Below are 18,590 nucleotides of genomic sequence, written 5' to 3'. Positions count from 1 at the left end.
CCCCCCCTCTTTTACACCGCTGCTACTCTCTGTTGTTATCATCTATGCATAGTCACTTTAATAACTCTACCTACATGTACATATTACCTCAACTAACTGGTGCCCCAGCATATTAACTCTGTACCGGTACCCGCCTGTACATAGTCTCGCTATTGTTATTTTACTGCTGCTCTTTAATGACTTGTTACTTTTATTTCTTATTCTTATCCATATTTTTTAAAACTGCATTGTTGGTAAGGGGCTCGTATGTAAGGTCTACAGCTGTTGTATTCGGCGCATGTGACTAATAAAATTAGATTTTATTTGGATTTGATAATCTGTCATTCCTGAGTCTTGGACATCAGTGACTACCCATGGATTTACAGAGGCTACCCTGCTGTGAAAATGTCAGTACTATACTGCCCTCTGCTGTTCTTTGTGTGAATTTACCATTTGCCTTTTTGTAGAGAGAGGCTACATTCATACAAAACAGCGGAAATCTCGTTGTAACATTTAAAAGCAAATTGCTTTGTATTTGGAGAGAGCCAGTTTTGAGTTCATAAGTTTTGAAAAGCATTGCTGGAGAAGTCTCACTTGTGTTATAGTGTATAAATTTAAAAGCAACAATTTCATAGCCTTCCTCATATTAATGGTCAAATAAATGTCAGCAATGTCTAGAAACTTCCTGTTGTCCACATCTATCTAAATGTTATCCTGATGGTAAGTGAGTGAAATACCCAGAGATATAACTTCCTGTGTCAATGACAATATCTGTAATAATAAGAAAATCTGACACCAAGCAAAATATGTTCACTAATGTTCTCACAGCTGTAGCTAAATCCCTTACTTACTGAAGCAAGCAATTTATCCCAAAATGTATATGGAAATGCATACCGACTAAGATGAAACTGTGATCAGGGATGAGGAACATTCTTTAGTGCCCCGGAGTATGAAATTACCTAGATCTGGTAGATAAAGCTTTATTTTGTTTTTCCTACTGTGCAAAACCAAATCTTTACAACCCCATAAATAATCTTGGGGATTTGCCTGCAGCAGTGACAGATGTGGCTGGGCTGCTACGGCAAAGTGGCAGCCCAGAAGCCGGCGCACCAGTGATTGATACGCCCCTTTAGCTTAGTGTTGAGGAAAATGGTAATATATGCACAGTTGACATATATTGTCTAACTCAGAATGTGACTGAGGCTTAGAGACATTTCAACACCAGTTCTATATCTCCCACACACAAAGCAATACTAGTTTAGAGGGGCGATGGTAAACAACATATTCAATTGTGAAACATGGATGGAAAGCACCTCTTTCCTTTCTCTTAAAACCAATACTTTAGATAAGGGATTCTCAAGGACACTGTTGTCCATGATTGATTTGTCATCACCGCCTGTTGCCAGATCCAAGTCTTTTGATTTACAGTCAACAAAAGGCTGAATCAACTTCAGGGCTAAAGCCACACTCTGTAAGATGGTCACACTATCAAATATTGTTGTCAAAGTCGTATTCCCATGACTGTCAAGTTAAGAGTTTTTATTTGTTTTTCAAATTAGTTTAATTTAGTTTGCAAATAATACTCATTATAACCTTATAATAACATTATAACCAACATGCATGGCTGTGCTTTCTCATACTCCCAGGAACAAAATAATCAACATGTTAATCTAATGAGGAAACACTAATTTCACCCTCTCCAAAATGAACTGCGCAGTGATATGCCACTCTGCACTTTATCATATTCAGCTAAAGTGTGAAACATACTTTAATAACAGCCTTCTCTAGAGAGAGAGAGAGAGAGAGAGAGAGAGAGAGAGAGAGAGAGAGAGAGAGAGAGAGAGAGAGAGAGAGAGAGAGAGAGAGAGAGAGAGAGAGAGAGAGAGAGAGAGAGAGAGAGAGAGAGAGAGAGAGAGAGAGAGAGAGAGAGAGAGAGAGAGAGAGAGAGAGAGAGAGAGAGAGAGAGAGAGAGAGAGAGAGAGAGAGAGAGAGAGAGAGAGAGAGAGAGAGAGAGAGAGAGAGAGAGAGAGAGAGAGAGAGAGAGAGAGAGAGAGAGAGCTCTTTTTCTCACAAAGTGTATGAACTGATCCCCCTCACAGAGCTTTAGATGGGCTTTGAATACTCAGAGAATGACAGGGCAGTGAGAACAAAAGTACATTGATTTAGAGAGTCTCTTTTTGGTGACATGTCTTAAAGGGAAATTATGTTCAAACCTTTGCAACTGAATATTTCAGTTCTGGTGAATAATTTGGGGACATCTGTTTGTTTTTGCCCTAAGGTCCCTGCACATTAAAAGCTTACGCAGATTTTTCATGTTTGGGACTATTTCAATGTATGAGGTAGTGGCCTCACAACGTTGTTTCCTTCAGTTCCCGGATTCCATTAAAACAGCTAACGGTTAAAGGTATTGGAATAGGGGGGGAATTAATAGACTGACCTTTCAGTTTTGGAACATATCCTCTGGATACATACCAATTATGCATCCCTTCTGGACATGTGCATTAGTAGTCTACAGGAAGTTTAATTTCCGTTATAATTCATATGAACCAGAGGAATTAAACCAGTTTTACTGAAATAGCCCTTCATGATTTATTCAAATTGACTGTGGTGTATTTAGATTTACATAATGAGCTATAACAGCTCTAGTCAGCAATTTAGCTACATATACTATTTACATACCTGCCTTCTGGCACAAACAAACACTTAAAGGAAAACTCCACCCAAAAACAATATTTTAGTATTCGTTTCATTAGTCCATGGTTGACATAGTCCCAAAATGTTTTGCTTGTCAGCAATCAAGTTAAGATAAGTAATTTTCGAAATTCATCCCCGTATGATGGATTTTGCATCATATGATGCTGCGTTTTGCGTCATACAGTTACATATCTTGAAAACATGATTGCTGACAAGCAAAACACTTTGGGACTATATCAACAATGGACTAAACAAATACCAAAATATAGTTTTTGGTTGGAATTTTCCTTTAACTCTTGCATATAGCAATAAGGCAATACTTTACGAAGAATGTTGATAACACCTTCTTTAAAGCCTGCTGTATAATGCATTATGACTTGTCATGAGCATGTATGACCCCCTTATAAAGTCTTATTCTCTTCATCTAAAATCTTGACAAAATGGTAGCCATTTCGATCATCTGAAATGTTGATACATAGAGAGACATAACACATAAGCTAACACGCTTTACTACAAGACATTAAAAAGCCTCATACATGCATGCTTTAAGTGTTGCCCAATTGTTCATCTAAATGTATTTGAAGTGCATGAATTACACTGTTGAATATCAAAACCATAATATCCAAAAACATAGTGGAACCTGGCTGCAACCACATTGAAGGGCCAATATGACGGCGCTGAGTTGATGATTGACGATCCCATTTCCCAGAAGAGTGCTGATGTCTAGGGATCAGTGAGCTGTGATATTACTTTACGGTAACAAACAGAACCTAAGGAGAAAAAAGGGAAAAAGCTTAGTGTTTTACACGTCCTACTGGCCAATGTAGACCTATTAGCAGTAAGGACAGACAAAGTGACTCCTACTTTAAGACTTGTCAAATCCTTTTATTTATAGCCGTGTTTCTATTAAAAAAAAAGTGTCCCTGTATTTTGGGGGGGAGCGCACCTCCGGCTCTTTAGTTGCTGACGACATTGAGCTCTATATCAATGTTTGACAGGGTAATTGGAAATGGTTGATGTACAGGCCATAGTTGTTGTGCTTGGCCGGTTGCCACAAGTTGAAAAGAACATTACTCATTCAGGATCCTTACATTTAGGCTCATAAACTGTGTGTGGAGTGGAGTTATGAGAGGAGAATGTGACCCTCAAATTAATTGGTAGTCGACTACACACAATGCAGTTGACAGGAGAATGACTCCATCTGCTGTTGGTGGGTAGTGCTACAGTGCATTCGGAAAGTATTCAGACCCCTTGACTTATTCCAAATGTTGTTACGTTGCAGCCTTATTCTAAAATGTATTAAATTGTTACTTTTCCTCATCAATCTACACACAACACCCCATAATGACAAAGTAAAAGTTGGAAATATGACATTTGCATAAGTATTCAGACCCTTTACTCAGTACTTTGTTGAAGCACTTTTGGCAGCAATTACAGCCTCGTCTTCTTGGGTATTACGTTACAAACTTGGCACACCTGTATTTGGGGAGTTTCTCCCATTCTTCTTTGCAGATCCTTTCAAGCTCTGTCAGGTTGGATGGGGAGCGTTGCTGCACAGCTATTTTCAGCTCTCTCCAGAGATGGTTCAAGTACAGGCTCTGCCTGGGCCACTCAAGGACATTCAGAGACTTCTTCTAAAGCTACTCCTGCGTTGTCTTGGCTGTGTGTTTACGGTCATTGTCCTGTTGGAAAGTGAACCTTCGCCCCCAGTCTGAGGTCCTGAGCGCTCTGGAGCAGGTTTTCATCAAGGATCTCTCTGTACTTTGCTCCACAGAGGAATTCTGGAGCTCTGTCAGAATGACCATGGGGTTCTTGGTCACCTCCCTGACCAAGGCCCTTCTCCCCCGATTGCTCAGTTTGGCCGAGCGGCCAGCTCTTGGAAGAGTCTTGGTGGTTCCAAACGTATTCCATTTAAGAATGATGGAGGCCACTGTGTTCTTGGGGACCTTCAATGCTGCAGAAATGTTTTTGTACCCTTCCCCAGATCTGTGCCTCAACACAATCCTGTCTTGGAGCTCTACAGACAATTCCTTCGACCTCATGGCTTGGTTTTTTCTCTGACATGCACTGTCAACTGTGGGACCTTATATAGACAGGTGTGTGCTTTTCCAAATCATGTCCAATCAACTGAATTTACCACAAGTGGACTCCAATCAAGTTGTAGAAACATCTCAGGGATATTCAATGGAAACAGGAGCTCAATTTAAATTTCTTGTCTCATAGCAAAGGGTTTGAATACTTCCGTAAATAAGGTATTTCTGGGGGTTTTCTCTAAAATGTATAAAAACTTGTTTTCAAGTATTGTGTGTAGATTTGATGAGGAAATTGTTTTATTTAATCAATTTTAGAGTAAGGCTGTAACGTTACAAAATGTGGAAAACGTGAAGGGGTCTGAATAGTTTCCGAATGTACTGCTATACAGAGGTTGCAGCACTACAGAATCAATGAAGTATTGAATCCTGATCAAAGTATTAGGGTCCTAAATTCATCTCCCCAAAGTGTAACTATTTCATTCCACTACATACAGTGGGGCAAAAAAGTATTTAGTCAGCCACCAATTGTGAAAGTTCTCCCACTTAAAAAGATGAGAGAGGCCTGTAATTTTCATCATAGGTACACTTCAACTATGACAGACAAAATGAGATTTTTTTTCTCCAGAAAATCACATTGTAGGATTTTTTATGAATTTATTTGCAAATTATGGTGGAAAATAAGTATGGTTTCCATGTGTTTGATGCCATTCCATTAGCTCCGTTCCAGCCATTATTATGAGCCGTCCTCCCCTTAGCAGCCTCCACTGGAATGCATTTATAAAAGACAATTGTCAATTCAATTAACAACCACAAGTCCAATTCATAAAAAGCAATATAAAACAATAGTGGCGTAAAGAAGCGTCAATATGTTTCACATTTCCTACAACAACAAAAATGTCCAGTGATCTCTAATTTAGAAGCCTAGAGAACAGTAGGCCTATATCCAAAATCCAATGTCTTGCCTAATGAATATTAAAGTTGACCATTAAAATATGAATATTAAGTTGCTATACTACAAATGAGTGTGATGAATGATTTGAATTACTGCACTGTTGGTTAGAGCTTGTGAGTTAAGCATTTCATTGTACTTGTGGTGCTGGGCTGTGTGGTCCGAAAAGACCGCTACTATGTTTTATTCATTTTGCGCACGCAGAATGTCAACAGGGAACAATGATTTCCAGAGGTTGAGACGGGATGGTAACACCGGTTGCTATATGATTTACAGTAGAAAATAAAAAAGCTTTTTATTTTTATGATAGTACAAACAAAACCTGCGTATTACTCGAGGAGTGAACTTTACACTTGTTAGTGCGTCATGCTTTTCAAAGATGGGCCACCGATAGACATTGGAGAATTTTTTTATAACATCACAACTCAAACTCAAACTAACCTTAGAGATGAATGTTCCGGGAAACGCACTGTTGTCGTTTCGTGCTTGTGATTAAGGCGAAATAGAGTATGTATTTCTACATCTTCCAAACTCTTTTTTACACTGGAGGAGGAGTACCACCAAAATGGCTGTGCGGTGGCTTCAAAACAGCACCCCCGGTCATTCATTTAGGGTTAATACATATCATTGGTCTTAACCTAAACAATTGTAAAAAATATTTTCTACATACATTTTCACAAATGTTTTGCAGTTTAATTGATGCATCAGAAATCTCAAAAGTCACTGCTCACGTAGTGTCCATATCACTCCTGCATTCTTAATGCATACATTATTTGTGTGGTATGCTGTACATCTAAGCACAATAACCTTAACTACAATTCAGGACAAAATTAGGACCAGTCACTTGTGTTTTGAGTTCCCTCATCCCGCTCCCTGGATAGCAGTCATGTGATTGTGGTACACTCTCCTGATGGTTTTGGACTTGTTAAAGACATGTTCCGGTACTTTGGCGACTAAGAAAATATTTTGGGGGAGGGCTGGATGTTTCAATGTGTAGTTCATACATGCATAAACTATGAGCAGAATGACTATCTTACCTCAATTAGCCACAGAATCCCTAGTTTGAAGCTGTGCAGCGACCATTTCCCCTATATTTACCCCCACGTGGGCCAGCCCCCTAGCAATTCAAGTTCAAGCCCCTCGTATTTGAGTGACAGCTAGCAAGAGGCCTGCCCGGCTCAATGGACACAGCAGAGAAAGCCAGAGAGATCGATGACATGGTGCACATATGTGACATAGTACACAATCTTTGGGGAACACTTTTGGCTTGTAAGTGCTACTTTCAGAACTACGGGCTAAAAAGTATACAAAAGTACAAGAGAATCTCTTTAACTTTAGCCTGTACATCTCTCCAGTATTTCTCCACTGAGGGTTCCCTGCCTTATCCTGTTACCCAATGTGACTGGGTTCAGCAGTGGGGTAGTGTGTGGTGGGTAGCATAGTTCATGACCATGTCTGATTGTTGCTTCACCCCCACCAAAAGGTCCTTTGTACATTTATCTTCTGTTCTTTTAACCCCCTCATAGATGACAAGAAGAGGAGACAAGATGTCTTCAGTGCCTTGAAGTTAGGTGAGTTTAGAGGACGCAGACTCATGTTAAACAGAGGTTTGCCTTGTGAGAGGACGTATTACATTGTAAGGGGAAAGCTGTCATATTGAGTTATGTCTGCAAGAGTTGGCATAACACTACCATGCGTGTTCAATATGTAAACCAACCATGAATGTAGGTAAGCCAAGAAGCAATTTTCAAACATCCCCAAAATGGGGCCTATGTGATTTTATGAGAATCTAACATGGCATGTGCACTGGGCAGTCTTACATGGTTGCTCAAGGCAGTCTGGCGTAAGTGCTAAACCCTGGGAGGGAAGATTGTGTGGGGTCTGAAAACCTCTCATTCACAACTAACCCTAAATCCTGCGAGGGACAATTGTGTGGGGTCTGCAAGGGTTGAACACATTTGAAACTTTTGGGTGGAGACCAGAGACCTTTGTTTCAGTAAGATTGTCTGTAGCTGAAATTGGGTGGTCTGTGGTAATCCTGTGTGTGTGTGTGTGTGTGTTCATTTGCATATCTGTGTGTGTGTGTGTGTGTGTGTGTGTGTGTGTGTGTGTGTGTGTGTGTGTGTGTGTGTGTGTGTGTGTGTGTGTGTGTGTGTGTGTGTGTGTGTGTATCCCAGGCAACTCCCAACTGGTGAAGGAGATCTTGGAGGAGGACCCGTCCCAGGTGAACATGGCCAACCCGGACAGGGTGTCTCCCCTGATGATCACATCTGTCAGTGGGCAGCTGGATGTGGTGCAGCTCCTGGTTGAGAAGATCACCTACGTGGACAAACAAGATAGAGTACATGGCTGGACGGCCCTCATGCAGGCCACGTACTATGGGTAAACACGTATGACATGTGGCAGCTATTTTGGTTATGCTTTCTTGTACGACACAGACACCTTCACAAACACACAACGGCTAAAACACTCATACAGCCAGGTTGCATGAACTTTGCTTTTTAGGAGTTGGCTTCATATCTAAGCTTTTCTTCTTTCGTACCTGTGCTCATAGGAATGAAGATGTGGTGAAGTATCTGCTCAATCAGGATGCAGATGTCAACCTGCGAGCCAAGAATGGATACATGGCCTTTGACCTGGTCATGCTGCTGAATGACCCAGGTAAACCATGACTCAACCTGCCACTGCTTCTGGGTGTATTACTTGTGTAGATAGTCAGTGTCAAGTGTTAGAATGCATCTGCACTGTGATATGTGTCGTAACCATTGCTAGTGCTTAGTTCACCAGGGGTGTATTCACTAGGAACCAAACAGGAGCAAACAGAATGAAATTAAACTGGGAGGGACCTACCTGAATTTGTCCAATAGAAATGTCTAAATGTTTTCTGTTTGGAGTAAACGGCTTCCGTTGCAAAACCCTTTGGACTAATGATTACATCCCCGGTAAACACAATACACCCCAGTCACGCTCAGCCATTTGCTTCCCCACAGACACTGAGCTGGTGAGGCTGTTGGCGTCCATCTGCATACAGGTAGACAAAGACAAGGGAAAACACCAGGGCAGGACTCCCCTCACCGGCTCCATGAGCTGGCAGCTTCTCAACAACGTCCCAGTACCACCTGATGACAGAGGAGGACTTAAGCTTATGCACTGTTAAGACCAAGGCCAAATTAAATCAGAATGCGGACCACATTTGGCCTGCGGGCCAGTTGTTTTTTACTCTCAGCTTATTATCATATGACATTACTATCTCCTTCCTGTCCAGTCGTGCTGGAACAGGATGTCTAACAGGTTCCGGAGGCTCAAGCTGAACCACACTCTAAGGCATGGGCTGTCCTCCAACCGCCTGGCCCCCTTCCCAGACAACCCCGAGGCATCTCTGGAATGCCACCATGAAGGCTGAGAGGAAGTGTGCCACCCCCAAAGGAGTGCCCCCTGCAGCTCTGGGGAGGACTGACATCAGCACAGCGTGGACAGCCAAGAGCAAAGACAGTGGTGACACATGACAAACAAATGTTAAACAAGCTTCCAAAGTTGTTGTTTTTGTTTTGAAAGCTGAATTTGTGTAAATACAGTATAGCCAGTTTAGAACCAGCATGCCAACACTCTAGTCTTGTAAGATGCTGTTCTACTGATTGGATTGTCTGTGGGAAATGGCAATTGAACAAAAGCAGTGGCATAAATGGTTCCGTTGCAAAACCATCTTGATTCCATGATGTTTTGGAGCTGTTCATTTTTCACAATGGCCATATTCTTACTGAGAGATTTAGTTGAAACATACTGTTTTGTGGTCAGTGGGTGAAACAGTTGTACCTTGGATAGAGGAACATGAGTCAAGTATGGTACTAGACAGTGGCGGTTCTAGCTTGTATGGCTCCCTGGGCATACACCCCCCCATACGGCAATGCTGGTGTGATTGAATTGATTAAAACGTATACTAAACTTCCAGCTGAGAAATGGGGCGTCCCTGACCCGTCTGCCAACGACAAGCTGAAGGCAGTGATCCCACCCTTCCTGCCTCTGTCGAACTTTGAACCGTGGAACTCAGACTGCTCGCGAGTCATCAAAGAGGGCAAGAGTGAAACCCCGCGGCTGCCCATGCCACAGAGGCCCGGCAAAGCCAACCTCAACAGCAATGGCAACTCTGAGTCACATGTTGTCGACGATTTTCGGAAAAAAATATTTTCACTGTATGAAATTGAAAACCGCTGATAGATCGATCCTGATTTTGGAGGAAAGAAAATTATTATTTAATTTCATGCTGTGTCACAGACCTCTATCAGTCGTGTGATGAGCAGATCCATCAAGTTCCCCAGCATCACCAAGGGCCCCTCGTCCACCTCCCCCTCCAACTCAGGCAACTACCACTCCCCCCACTCCTCGGGGCCTCCAACAGGGTTCAACCGCCATGGGCCAGACTCACACAACCGCTTGGGTACAAGCACATATGTATGCATGCGCTAGGCTAAACACACACACAAACACACACACAGATCCCCCACTTTCAGACTTTTCATCTATGAGATTTGGGCAGACACAGCCAGTGCTCGTGCTGCTTCTCATGCGCTGCGTTTCCTCTCTTCCCCACAGGGGGCACTGACTTGTCTCAAATTGCTGCCCAGAGGAAGAGAGCTGCAGGCCTACTGGATCCTTAGGCCCAGGCAGCAGAGGTCCCAAGCCCCACCCCTGTGCCTGCTCCTGCCTACACTGTGCCTGACATCAGCCTCCCAGACATCCACAGCACCCCCAGCCTGGTGGCCAGCAATGTCCACTCCAGACGGGTCAGACATAAAATATACCAGCCTTATTAGAAGACATTATAAAGGGTCATGCATGCTTACAAAATGTCAGTATTACTAGCAAAAGATGATGAAGTGATATACACACATCTATTTTCTGTGCAGATAGACCTGAAGAAGAGACCTGTCTGGGAACTCCTCCACCTCCAAGAGCACCTCTCCCACCCTGACCCCATCCCCCACCCCTGCCCTGGGGGACTCCCTGTCTTCCGCCTCCTCCCATCCACGCTCCAAGAGCAGCGGCGGCTCCAATAGTGGCACCATCACCGACGAGGGTGAGCCTGGGCATCTGTGGTTGGTATGAATACTTTAAAAACACACCCTTCCTCTGCTGATCTCTGCTTATCTCTTACTACAAACAGATGAACTATCCAGTATCCTGATGAACAGATGAACTATCCAGCCCATATTCGAAGAGCAAGAGGTATGTGTCATTCACACTATATCATAAGCCAAGTTGTATTTGCTACTTATTATAAAATGTTCATAGCTGTGGCTTACATGTCATTTCATCCAGGGTTGGGGTAAAATCCATTTAAATTCCAGTCAATTTAGGAACTATACTGAAAATCCAATTTACCTAATGAGGAAAATGTGGAATTGGAATTTGGTTTACTTTTTGAATTGAATGGAATTGACCCCAACCCTGATTTCATCCACTCAGTCAGTCAGTCAGTCAGTCAGTCAGTGTGCATCCACTACAGGTTGATATGGAGGCTTTCTTTACTCTGACAGATGGAGATTTAAAGGATGGGGATTAAGACAGATGGGCCGAGGTATCAAATACTGGCAGCAATTTCTGAACTTAATGTTGGGAAGGTCGTTTTCATTCTTTACTAAACCCCCTTTCTGTGTTCCCTGCCTATCTATTAGTTTTATTTATATCGTGTTCAGTTACCAAAGAGGGTTCACACCTTGATACATCCAATGAAAATATATAAATTATTATTATTCACCTGAATTGTTGCTGCAGGGGAGAGAGAGGCAGATTTTGCAGTAGACCATCCACAACTTCCAGTCCTCTTTTGGCAGCAGTGCCAGTAACCCCAGACCACCAGGACATCCACGCTGTGAGTGTTATGACGTCACAAACCCCTAACCAGGATGCAGGACACATGGTGTCTGAATCCAATATTACACATGTTAAAATCCCATCTATAAACCTATGTCTCCATCACTTCCTTAAGTTGCATTCACAGCCTGACTGTAATTAGTAGGCATATATGATAATCATTCTGTTCTGTAGTTCCTACAGGCTGGGTCCGACACCAGGTGCGCGCACCTCTAACAAGAGGTAACAGGCATGACACTCCGATTGAAGACCAACCGTATAGGAAGTCAGAGTTGACCCTATAGCCCAGGTGTGAGGAGACTCTCCTGGACGCCAGCGTTCCGGAACACTCCCAGTGGGGGAGAACGCTGCAGCAAAAAAAAACCTGAAGGGACCCCATGACCCAGGGTTGGGGCCACGACTGGAAGGCAGTCTGCTGCTTAGCGACATAGCACAACGTGATGTGCAGCCATCCTTTATTGCTATGGTAACAGGGCTGTCATAGGGGAGATACAGTAGAGGGAGTGAGCGGGTACTAGGAAAGAAAATGCCTAGTCATGTGTTAATGGATGTGGGAGATGAAAGCCTTTATGCTGAGATTGAGACTGTTGCGACAAGCGCTGATGATGTACGAGAGAGTGAGTACTAAGTGAGAACGGACCTTCAGGCCCAGTTTCCTAGACACAGATTACGTTGTGTCTCAATTAAGAATCTCTATTAAACATGCTTCTGAATCCAGGACTAGTCTTAATCTGTGTCTGGGAAACTGGCCCGTAATATCTTAATGAATGTGGGAGATAAAGGTTTAAAAGGCTGGAATTAAGATTGTCGCACACTGATGATGTAAGTGATTGGAGGAATTCTGGTTTGCCAGAATGATGAGGGAAGATTGTCCTCATTTTTTGTTTTATGTCTGATTTTCAGTTTTTTTCAGCCTTTCTCTTTTTATACAATCGTTTTGGCTATTTCACTATTGGAAATGTTGTTACTTGTACTAAATCTAGTGATTTGTGTGTGTAAACAAAGTAGGTTTTAGTCCGATGATGAACGTAGTAACTGGCTGAACTGCCATTATTAAACCTCATGAAAAGATGGACAGTGTTCTTCTTTTGTTAGTATTCAGATTACTGCCAACCTACACATTGCTCTGTACAGACTGTAGAGTGCACACTAACTCAACTTTCTGTGTTATGGTTTTTGGCTTCCAAAATAAATAAATTAACAATATTTCCCCATAGTAATAGAATCGATACTCCATGCCAGTAGATTACGCTGTTTACAGTTGCATGCGTTTAGCGTCGACGACTACAGGGGTATATTCAGGATCTTTTCAGCGTTGCTTGAGCATTTGAAAACGACGATACATTTATGGTTACTTAATAGACTTGTGACACAATCGCTGCCTGTTGAAAGGCTAATCCATGCTAGAATTAAATTGCAATATAAATTATAGTTTGATTGAGATTGCTACATTTTAAACAGTTGACATCTGATTTCCGGGTTTGTAACGTTTTTGAACATGCTTGGTCGTGAATATACCTTTGATGGGAGTGTTTAAACTTTTAGATGTATTTCTGGTCGCGCGCGTATGAATGTTGTTGATGTGTTTTAAGGATAGTTAGCAGTAGCTAGATTAGTTTAACATGTCCTCCGACGAGAAAGTTAAGGTTGTTGGAGGGATTCAAGGGCATCTTCTGAAACTTCATGCAGCTCTCTCAGATGTCGACACAAGAGATGCAGCGCTAAGATGTCATGACATTATCGGGGACTTGGGGCAAGAATGCATGCTAACGAACAGCGAGAACGAGCTGGGTAAGGTTCACTGTAGTTCTATATAAAGTGTGCAATATATTAACTTCAATTGTTGTCAGACCCAAACAGCATAACGTTAACTAGCTATGTAGATAGCATAGCAATTTAGCTAACAAGTATAGATTTGCGCCTACCCATGGCTTGCTAATGCTGGGGGGGTATTCATTTAGCCTATTCTGTTGCAAAACGTTTCTTAAACGGGAAGGGACCTATCTGAATTTGTCTAATATAAACTCGTTTTCGTTTGGAGGAAACGGTTTCTGTTGCAAAACGTTATGCTACAGAATTTGCGTAATGATTACATACCTTCCTAATGAACGAATACTGGCACAGACTGGGCACCTGTTTGAGACGATGGCCAGAGCCATTTTTTGAGATGCTAATAATCACAGTTACGCATGCGCATTACATCCATCTTGAATGATGACAGACGTCCCCATTCATATGTCATTTGGGATTAACTATGTAGGTAATAGTGATTTAAGACCCTAAATTAGCGTGTTTCTCAATGTTGTTTCATTCTAAGGACTAAAGGGGTCCTTACTTTTTTTGTAGCTCTTGACTATCAGGCCTGCTATATCTGAGGCTCTGGTCAGCAGCATTGCAGGCTTGTCCACACTATGGGAAGATCTCAGTTGCATTCTCACGTCCTCTCCTAGTCTCTTTCTCAAAACCCATTGGATGAGAGCCAGAAGTCTCTCATTTCTGATCTCCCCCTCCAATGGGTTTTGAGAAGGTGAAAGGAGAGGACACGAGGAGTATGCAATTGAGATCTTCCCTAGCTTTCAACAATCCGTTGGGGTCAGGAGAGCAAGTCCACGCTGATCTAGGATGCTATTCTAATTCTGTAGGGACTATACGACATAGTGTTTTTGTGAAATATAGAATTACCTGTTTGATTTTGAAGTGGTGAGTGAGTGACATCAAGTCATTGATTGATTTGTTTTCTCTTGAAGCTTTACATGCATCCTTGTTGTTCTCAAATGAAGATGGGTTGCTCAACTTTCTTCGAAAATCACTGGCATTTGAAGAGGTTAGTGCAAATGAATGAGGTCAATGAAAATCTGTTCCCCAATTGAAATGTAGAATGACAGTCCAGTTCTATTTTGTTGTTGTTGCCATGATGACTGGTTCATATTTAAATGCAGCTCCGGGATACAAGAGTTGAGACCATCAGTCTACTGGACAAGTTCTTGCAGAGGATATCTACAAGCGTCAAGGGTTGGGAGAAGACTTATGCCATTGATGTCAAGGTATGTTATTAACTGTTACATTTGATGTATTTTTTAAATGTTTATTTATACATTTTGAAGTGATTTTTATTTGACACCTTGGACTCCTCAGTATTAACGCCATCCTTCCTCTGGTCGTAGGACATATGCTTGGTTGTGTACACAAAGGACAAAGCTGCAAAATGCAAGGCACCAACATTAGATCTCCTGATCCAGGTTAATGATTAACATGCATTCATGTGATAATGTTTTTATTGAAAACTGGTTAAATGACACCATCTTTTTACTAAATGTCAGTTTTCCATTTCCTAACTTTTATAGGTTCTCTATTTAACAAAGGACTCCAGTATTGCTCAGGACTTAAAAGTTGGTAAAATATTCGACAAATTCTATTTCGAGCTCTCCTACAAGAACAAAATCGCAGATACAGGTGAGTGTTAATTTCCTTCTTGATGGGGGTCATATTGACAGTGTAAAAAAGCAGGCACCTTCAAGTAGGTGTCGCAGAATAGCTTTCAATAGAGCCCCACATATTCAACCATGTTTACTGACCTACATTGTAATTCCAATGTTTCCAATGGCATAGGAATCACTGTCTGCTCTCTCTATAATGCAGTATACTATAACACTAGTTTACCTGCAAGTCCTATTGACACTGATTTGTGTTTCTGATTTGTCTTATTTTTTCAATAGTTCTCAGTAAAATCTATGAGCTCTTAGGAGTTTTGGGTGAGGTCCATCCCAGCGAAATGGTCAACCACTCAGATAAACTCTACAGAGCCTATTTAGGAGAGCTGAAACTTCAGGTACATCCCATATAAAGTAGACTAGGGGTCAGCAACAGGTGGCCCGCAGGCCAAAATCGTCCCCTCAACAACTGTAAATTCACCAGGAATTCGGCTTAAAACGAGTTTTATTTAGTAAATCTGTTCCCAAGTATTTCCATGAATAAAAAAAGAGACATACAGTTGTGGCCAAATATAAAGACACCCTTTTCTTAAATATTTCCCTATTTCTTCTCAAATAAATATACAAATATGGCCTCCTGAGGTGTCACTACAGACCCGGGATCGATCCCAGGGTGTGTCACAACCGGCCGTGACCGGGAGTCCCATAGGGCGGCGCACAATTGGCCCAGCGTCGTCCGGGTTAGGGGAGGGTTTGGTTTGGCTTTACTTTGTTCATCGCGCACTAGCGACTCCTGGTGGCAGGCCAGGTGTCTGCAGGCTGACTTTGGTCATAAGTTGAACGTGTTTCCTCTGACACATTGTTGCAGCTGGCTTCCGGGTGAAAGCGGGCGCGAGTTAAGAAGTGTGGTTTGGCGGGTCATGTTTCGGAGGACGCATGACTCGACCATCGCCTGTCCCGAGCACTTTGGGGAGTTGCAGCGATAAGATGATTGAAATTGGGGAGAAAAAAGGGGGTAAAAAAAATAATATATACTTTTTAATTTTGTCCATATCAAATTTGTCTTTATTTTCTAAATTACAATTTTAAACTTAAGTTTACAAAAATAAAATTGGTTCTGCATTGTTGAAAATCCATAACAGGTTGTGGAGACAGTTTTTTTCAATTTAATTTTTTTTAATTTTAAGAAATAGGGAATTATTTAAGAAATGTGCAAGGGTGTCTATCTATTTGGCCACAACTGTATGTGATCGTGTCTCAATGTAATCAAGATATTAAATGATTGTTATTTTCAAGTAACAAGTTGGTCAATTTGCAGTGTACAAATTATTATAATTCTGTTCCGTCCCCCCGTACACATCCGGGCCAACAAAAATCGGCCCTCGGCTGAATCTAGTTGCCTATCCCTGCAGTAGACTGTGTGGTATTTGAGCCGTGTTCATTGTGCAATATTTAGGCCTACAGTTGAATTACAATAGATGTTGTTGTGTGCATTGAATTTCATTTTCTTTTGGTTGCAATGTTGAAACCATTTTTAGATGACTTCATCGACAAAGGAGCCAAAGCTTACTGTTGTAGCTGGATGTTTGAGAGGGATCACGGCACTAATGGTTAATTTCACCAAGTCAGTGGAAGACGGTGTGTGTGTGTTGTGTTTATTGCCTTTACTTAACTGAATGTGTTGCTCATGTATGGGAAGCTTTTTTTCAGTTGTAAATTTTCTGATTGACTTTCTCAGCACCAATAAGGTGACTTTGTCTTCAGGTCAACCTGTATTTTCCCTATTTAATTTTATATATTTTTTCTGCAGACCCAGGAACCTCAAAGGAAATATTTGAGTATGCCTTGAAGACAATTAGTCCTCAGGTTGGTAAAATATTATACAATTAGTGCTTTCAATATCCTATGTGGTAGCGTACAGGTTGTCTAATGTGAGCAATAGGACTGTTCATTCATCCTTCCGTTCATTTCACGTCCTCTCTTTTGAACAGGTGGAGATGTGCCGTTATGCTGTCACCTTTGGTAAGATTTACTGCATTGAGTGCCAAATCATTTGCACTTTCATGACTACTCCTTTGTTTCCATTGCACCAGGCAATCTCAATCAAATGCAGCATTGTTTGAGCTTGACAATAAGCAATTTTTCTACGCTTTGTAGCTGGACTGAGATTGTTAGCAAAGCATGCAACTCAATTCAGCCACTTGCTGATGGACCACTACAGAGCCTTGTTTGATGTCATGTCCAAGCTGTGTGGACACATCAACCAAGAGATGAAGAAGACCAGTTACTATGCCTTGGAGTCCTTCCTCAAACAGGTGGGCTTACCACATCCCTGAATGTAGTTAGGGGCAATTCCATGGTAACAGAATGATGCTGATACTCCGATATTTCACTTTAAAATGTATTTAAAACAAACCAATGAAAAACAATGTCTACAAAACAATGTCTACTGAACATTTTACGAAACACATTTACTTGAAGAACAGTGCAGATGCAAAGTTTGGTAACAGAATGACAGAACAAACCGTAATGCAGTTCAAGAAATAAAGTAAAGAAAATATTTACAAAATAAACTGAAGTAAAAAATGTAATAAAAAGTAACACAATAAAATAACAATAACGAGGCTATATACAGGGGGTACCGGTACCGAGTCAATGTCTGGGGGTACAGGTTAGTCGAGGTAATTTGTACATGTAGGTAGGGGTAAAGTGACTATGCATAGATAATAAACAGCGAGTAGCAGCAATGTAAAAACAATGGGGGGGTGTCAATGTAAATAGTCCGGGTGGCCATTTGATTAATTGTTCAGCAGTCTTAGTGCTTGGGGGTGGAAGCTGTTAAGGAGCCTTTTAGTCCTAGACTTGGCGCTCCGGTATCGCTTGCCGTGCGGTAGCAGAGAGCACAGTCTATGACTAGGGCGGCTAGAGTCTTAGAGCCCAAAAAATTGTCAATCTGCACTGTTCTTCAAGTAAATGTGTTTTTGTATAGTTTTGGAAATTGTTAAAAGTATTACTTGTGCATAGAGTTGTATCATTGGTTTTTGTTTGACCTACATTTTGAAAGTGAAAAATCGGAGTCTGTGTTATTCTGTTACCGTGGAACTGCCGTCAGACAAATTAATGGTGCCGTTTTAGTTTTTAGGCTTTTTTTGCAGTCACGCTGCACAGAAGGGCATCAGTTAATTTGCCCCCTATACTTATTGTTTCATAAGATATAGGTAACGTTTCACTTGAGAGGATTTTTGTGAATAACCGTATTTCTATTCCTTTGTTTTGCAAGGAGTAGTGTGTTTCCTTTTTGCCCTGAGAAATATAACTGTTTGTTGGATTATCGCTTTAGGTTGCTCTCCAGGTGGCAGAGAATGTTGAGGAGCACAAAGGCAAGCTCAAGTTCTTCATGCAGAAGTTCTGTGCCATAATCAAGACCATGGACTCCACTCACAAGGAGCTCTCCATTGCTATCCGTGGCTATGGGTTCTTTGCAGCGGTACGTTTCTATTTTCTCCCCTCATCCCTTTGGGCTTGTCCTGCTGGAAAAGCCACTGACTGGTTTGTTGTTATGTTGTAGTATACTACAGTTAGTCACTGATATGTACATGCATTTGGAGTTGTGATATATTCCATTTATCCAGT

General features: G+C 41.6%; 1 protein-coding gene and 1 pseudogene across 1 annotated transcript in view; both read left to right on the top strand.

The window, feature by feature from the left end:
• The first annotated feature begins 6,836 nt into the window (after window positions 1-6,836).
• On the top strand, window positions 6,837-11,810 carry LOC139582317 (ankyrin repeat and SAM domain-containing protein 6-like; annotated as a pseudogene).
• Window positions 11,811-13,032: 1,222 nt separating this feature from the next.
• prkdc (protein kinase, DNA-activated, catalytic subunit) overlaps window positions 13,033-18,590 on the top strand; it is a 44,230-nt gene continuing 38,672 nt past the window's right edge. Inside the window, exons 1-11 of the mRNA XM_071414493.1 lie at window positions 13,033-13,317; window positions 14,274-14,350; window positions 14,466-14,570; window positions 14,691-14,765; window positions 14,871-14,979; window positions 15,243-15,355; window positions 16,496-16,595; window positions 16,768-16,823; window positions 16,949-16,979; window positions 17,115-17,272; window positions 18,298-18,444. Coding sequence (XP_071270594.1) covers window positions 13,149-13,317; window positions 14,274-14,350; window positions 14,466-14,570; window positions 14,691-14,765; window positions 14,871-14,979; window positions 15,243-15,355; window positions 16,496-16,595; window positions 16,768-16,823; window positions 16,949-16,979; window positions 17,115-17,272; window positions 18,298-18,444 — 1,140 coding nt within the window. The 5' untranslated portion in view covers window positions 13,033-13,148. The remainder of the gene's footprint in view (window positions 13,318-14,273; window positions 14,351-14,465; window positions 14,571-14,690; window positions 14,766-14,870; window positions 14,980-15,242; window positions 15,356-16,495; window positions 16,596-16,767; window positions 16,824-16,948; window positions 16,980-17,114; window positions 17,273-18,297; window positions 18,445-18,590) is intronic.

The sequence above is a fragment of the Salvelinus alpinus genome, chromosome 8 (assembly GCF_045679555.1).
Source record: "Salvelinus alpinus chromosome 8, SLU_Salpinus.1, whole genome shotgun sequence".
In the NCBI taxonomy this organism is placed as follows: Eukaryota; Metazoa; Chordata; class Actinopteri; order Salmoniformes; family Salmonidae; genus Salvelinus; species Salvelinus alpinus.
Note: the sequence above shows the minus strand (reverse complement) of the source record. Positions and strands in the feature narration are given on the sequence as shown.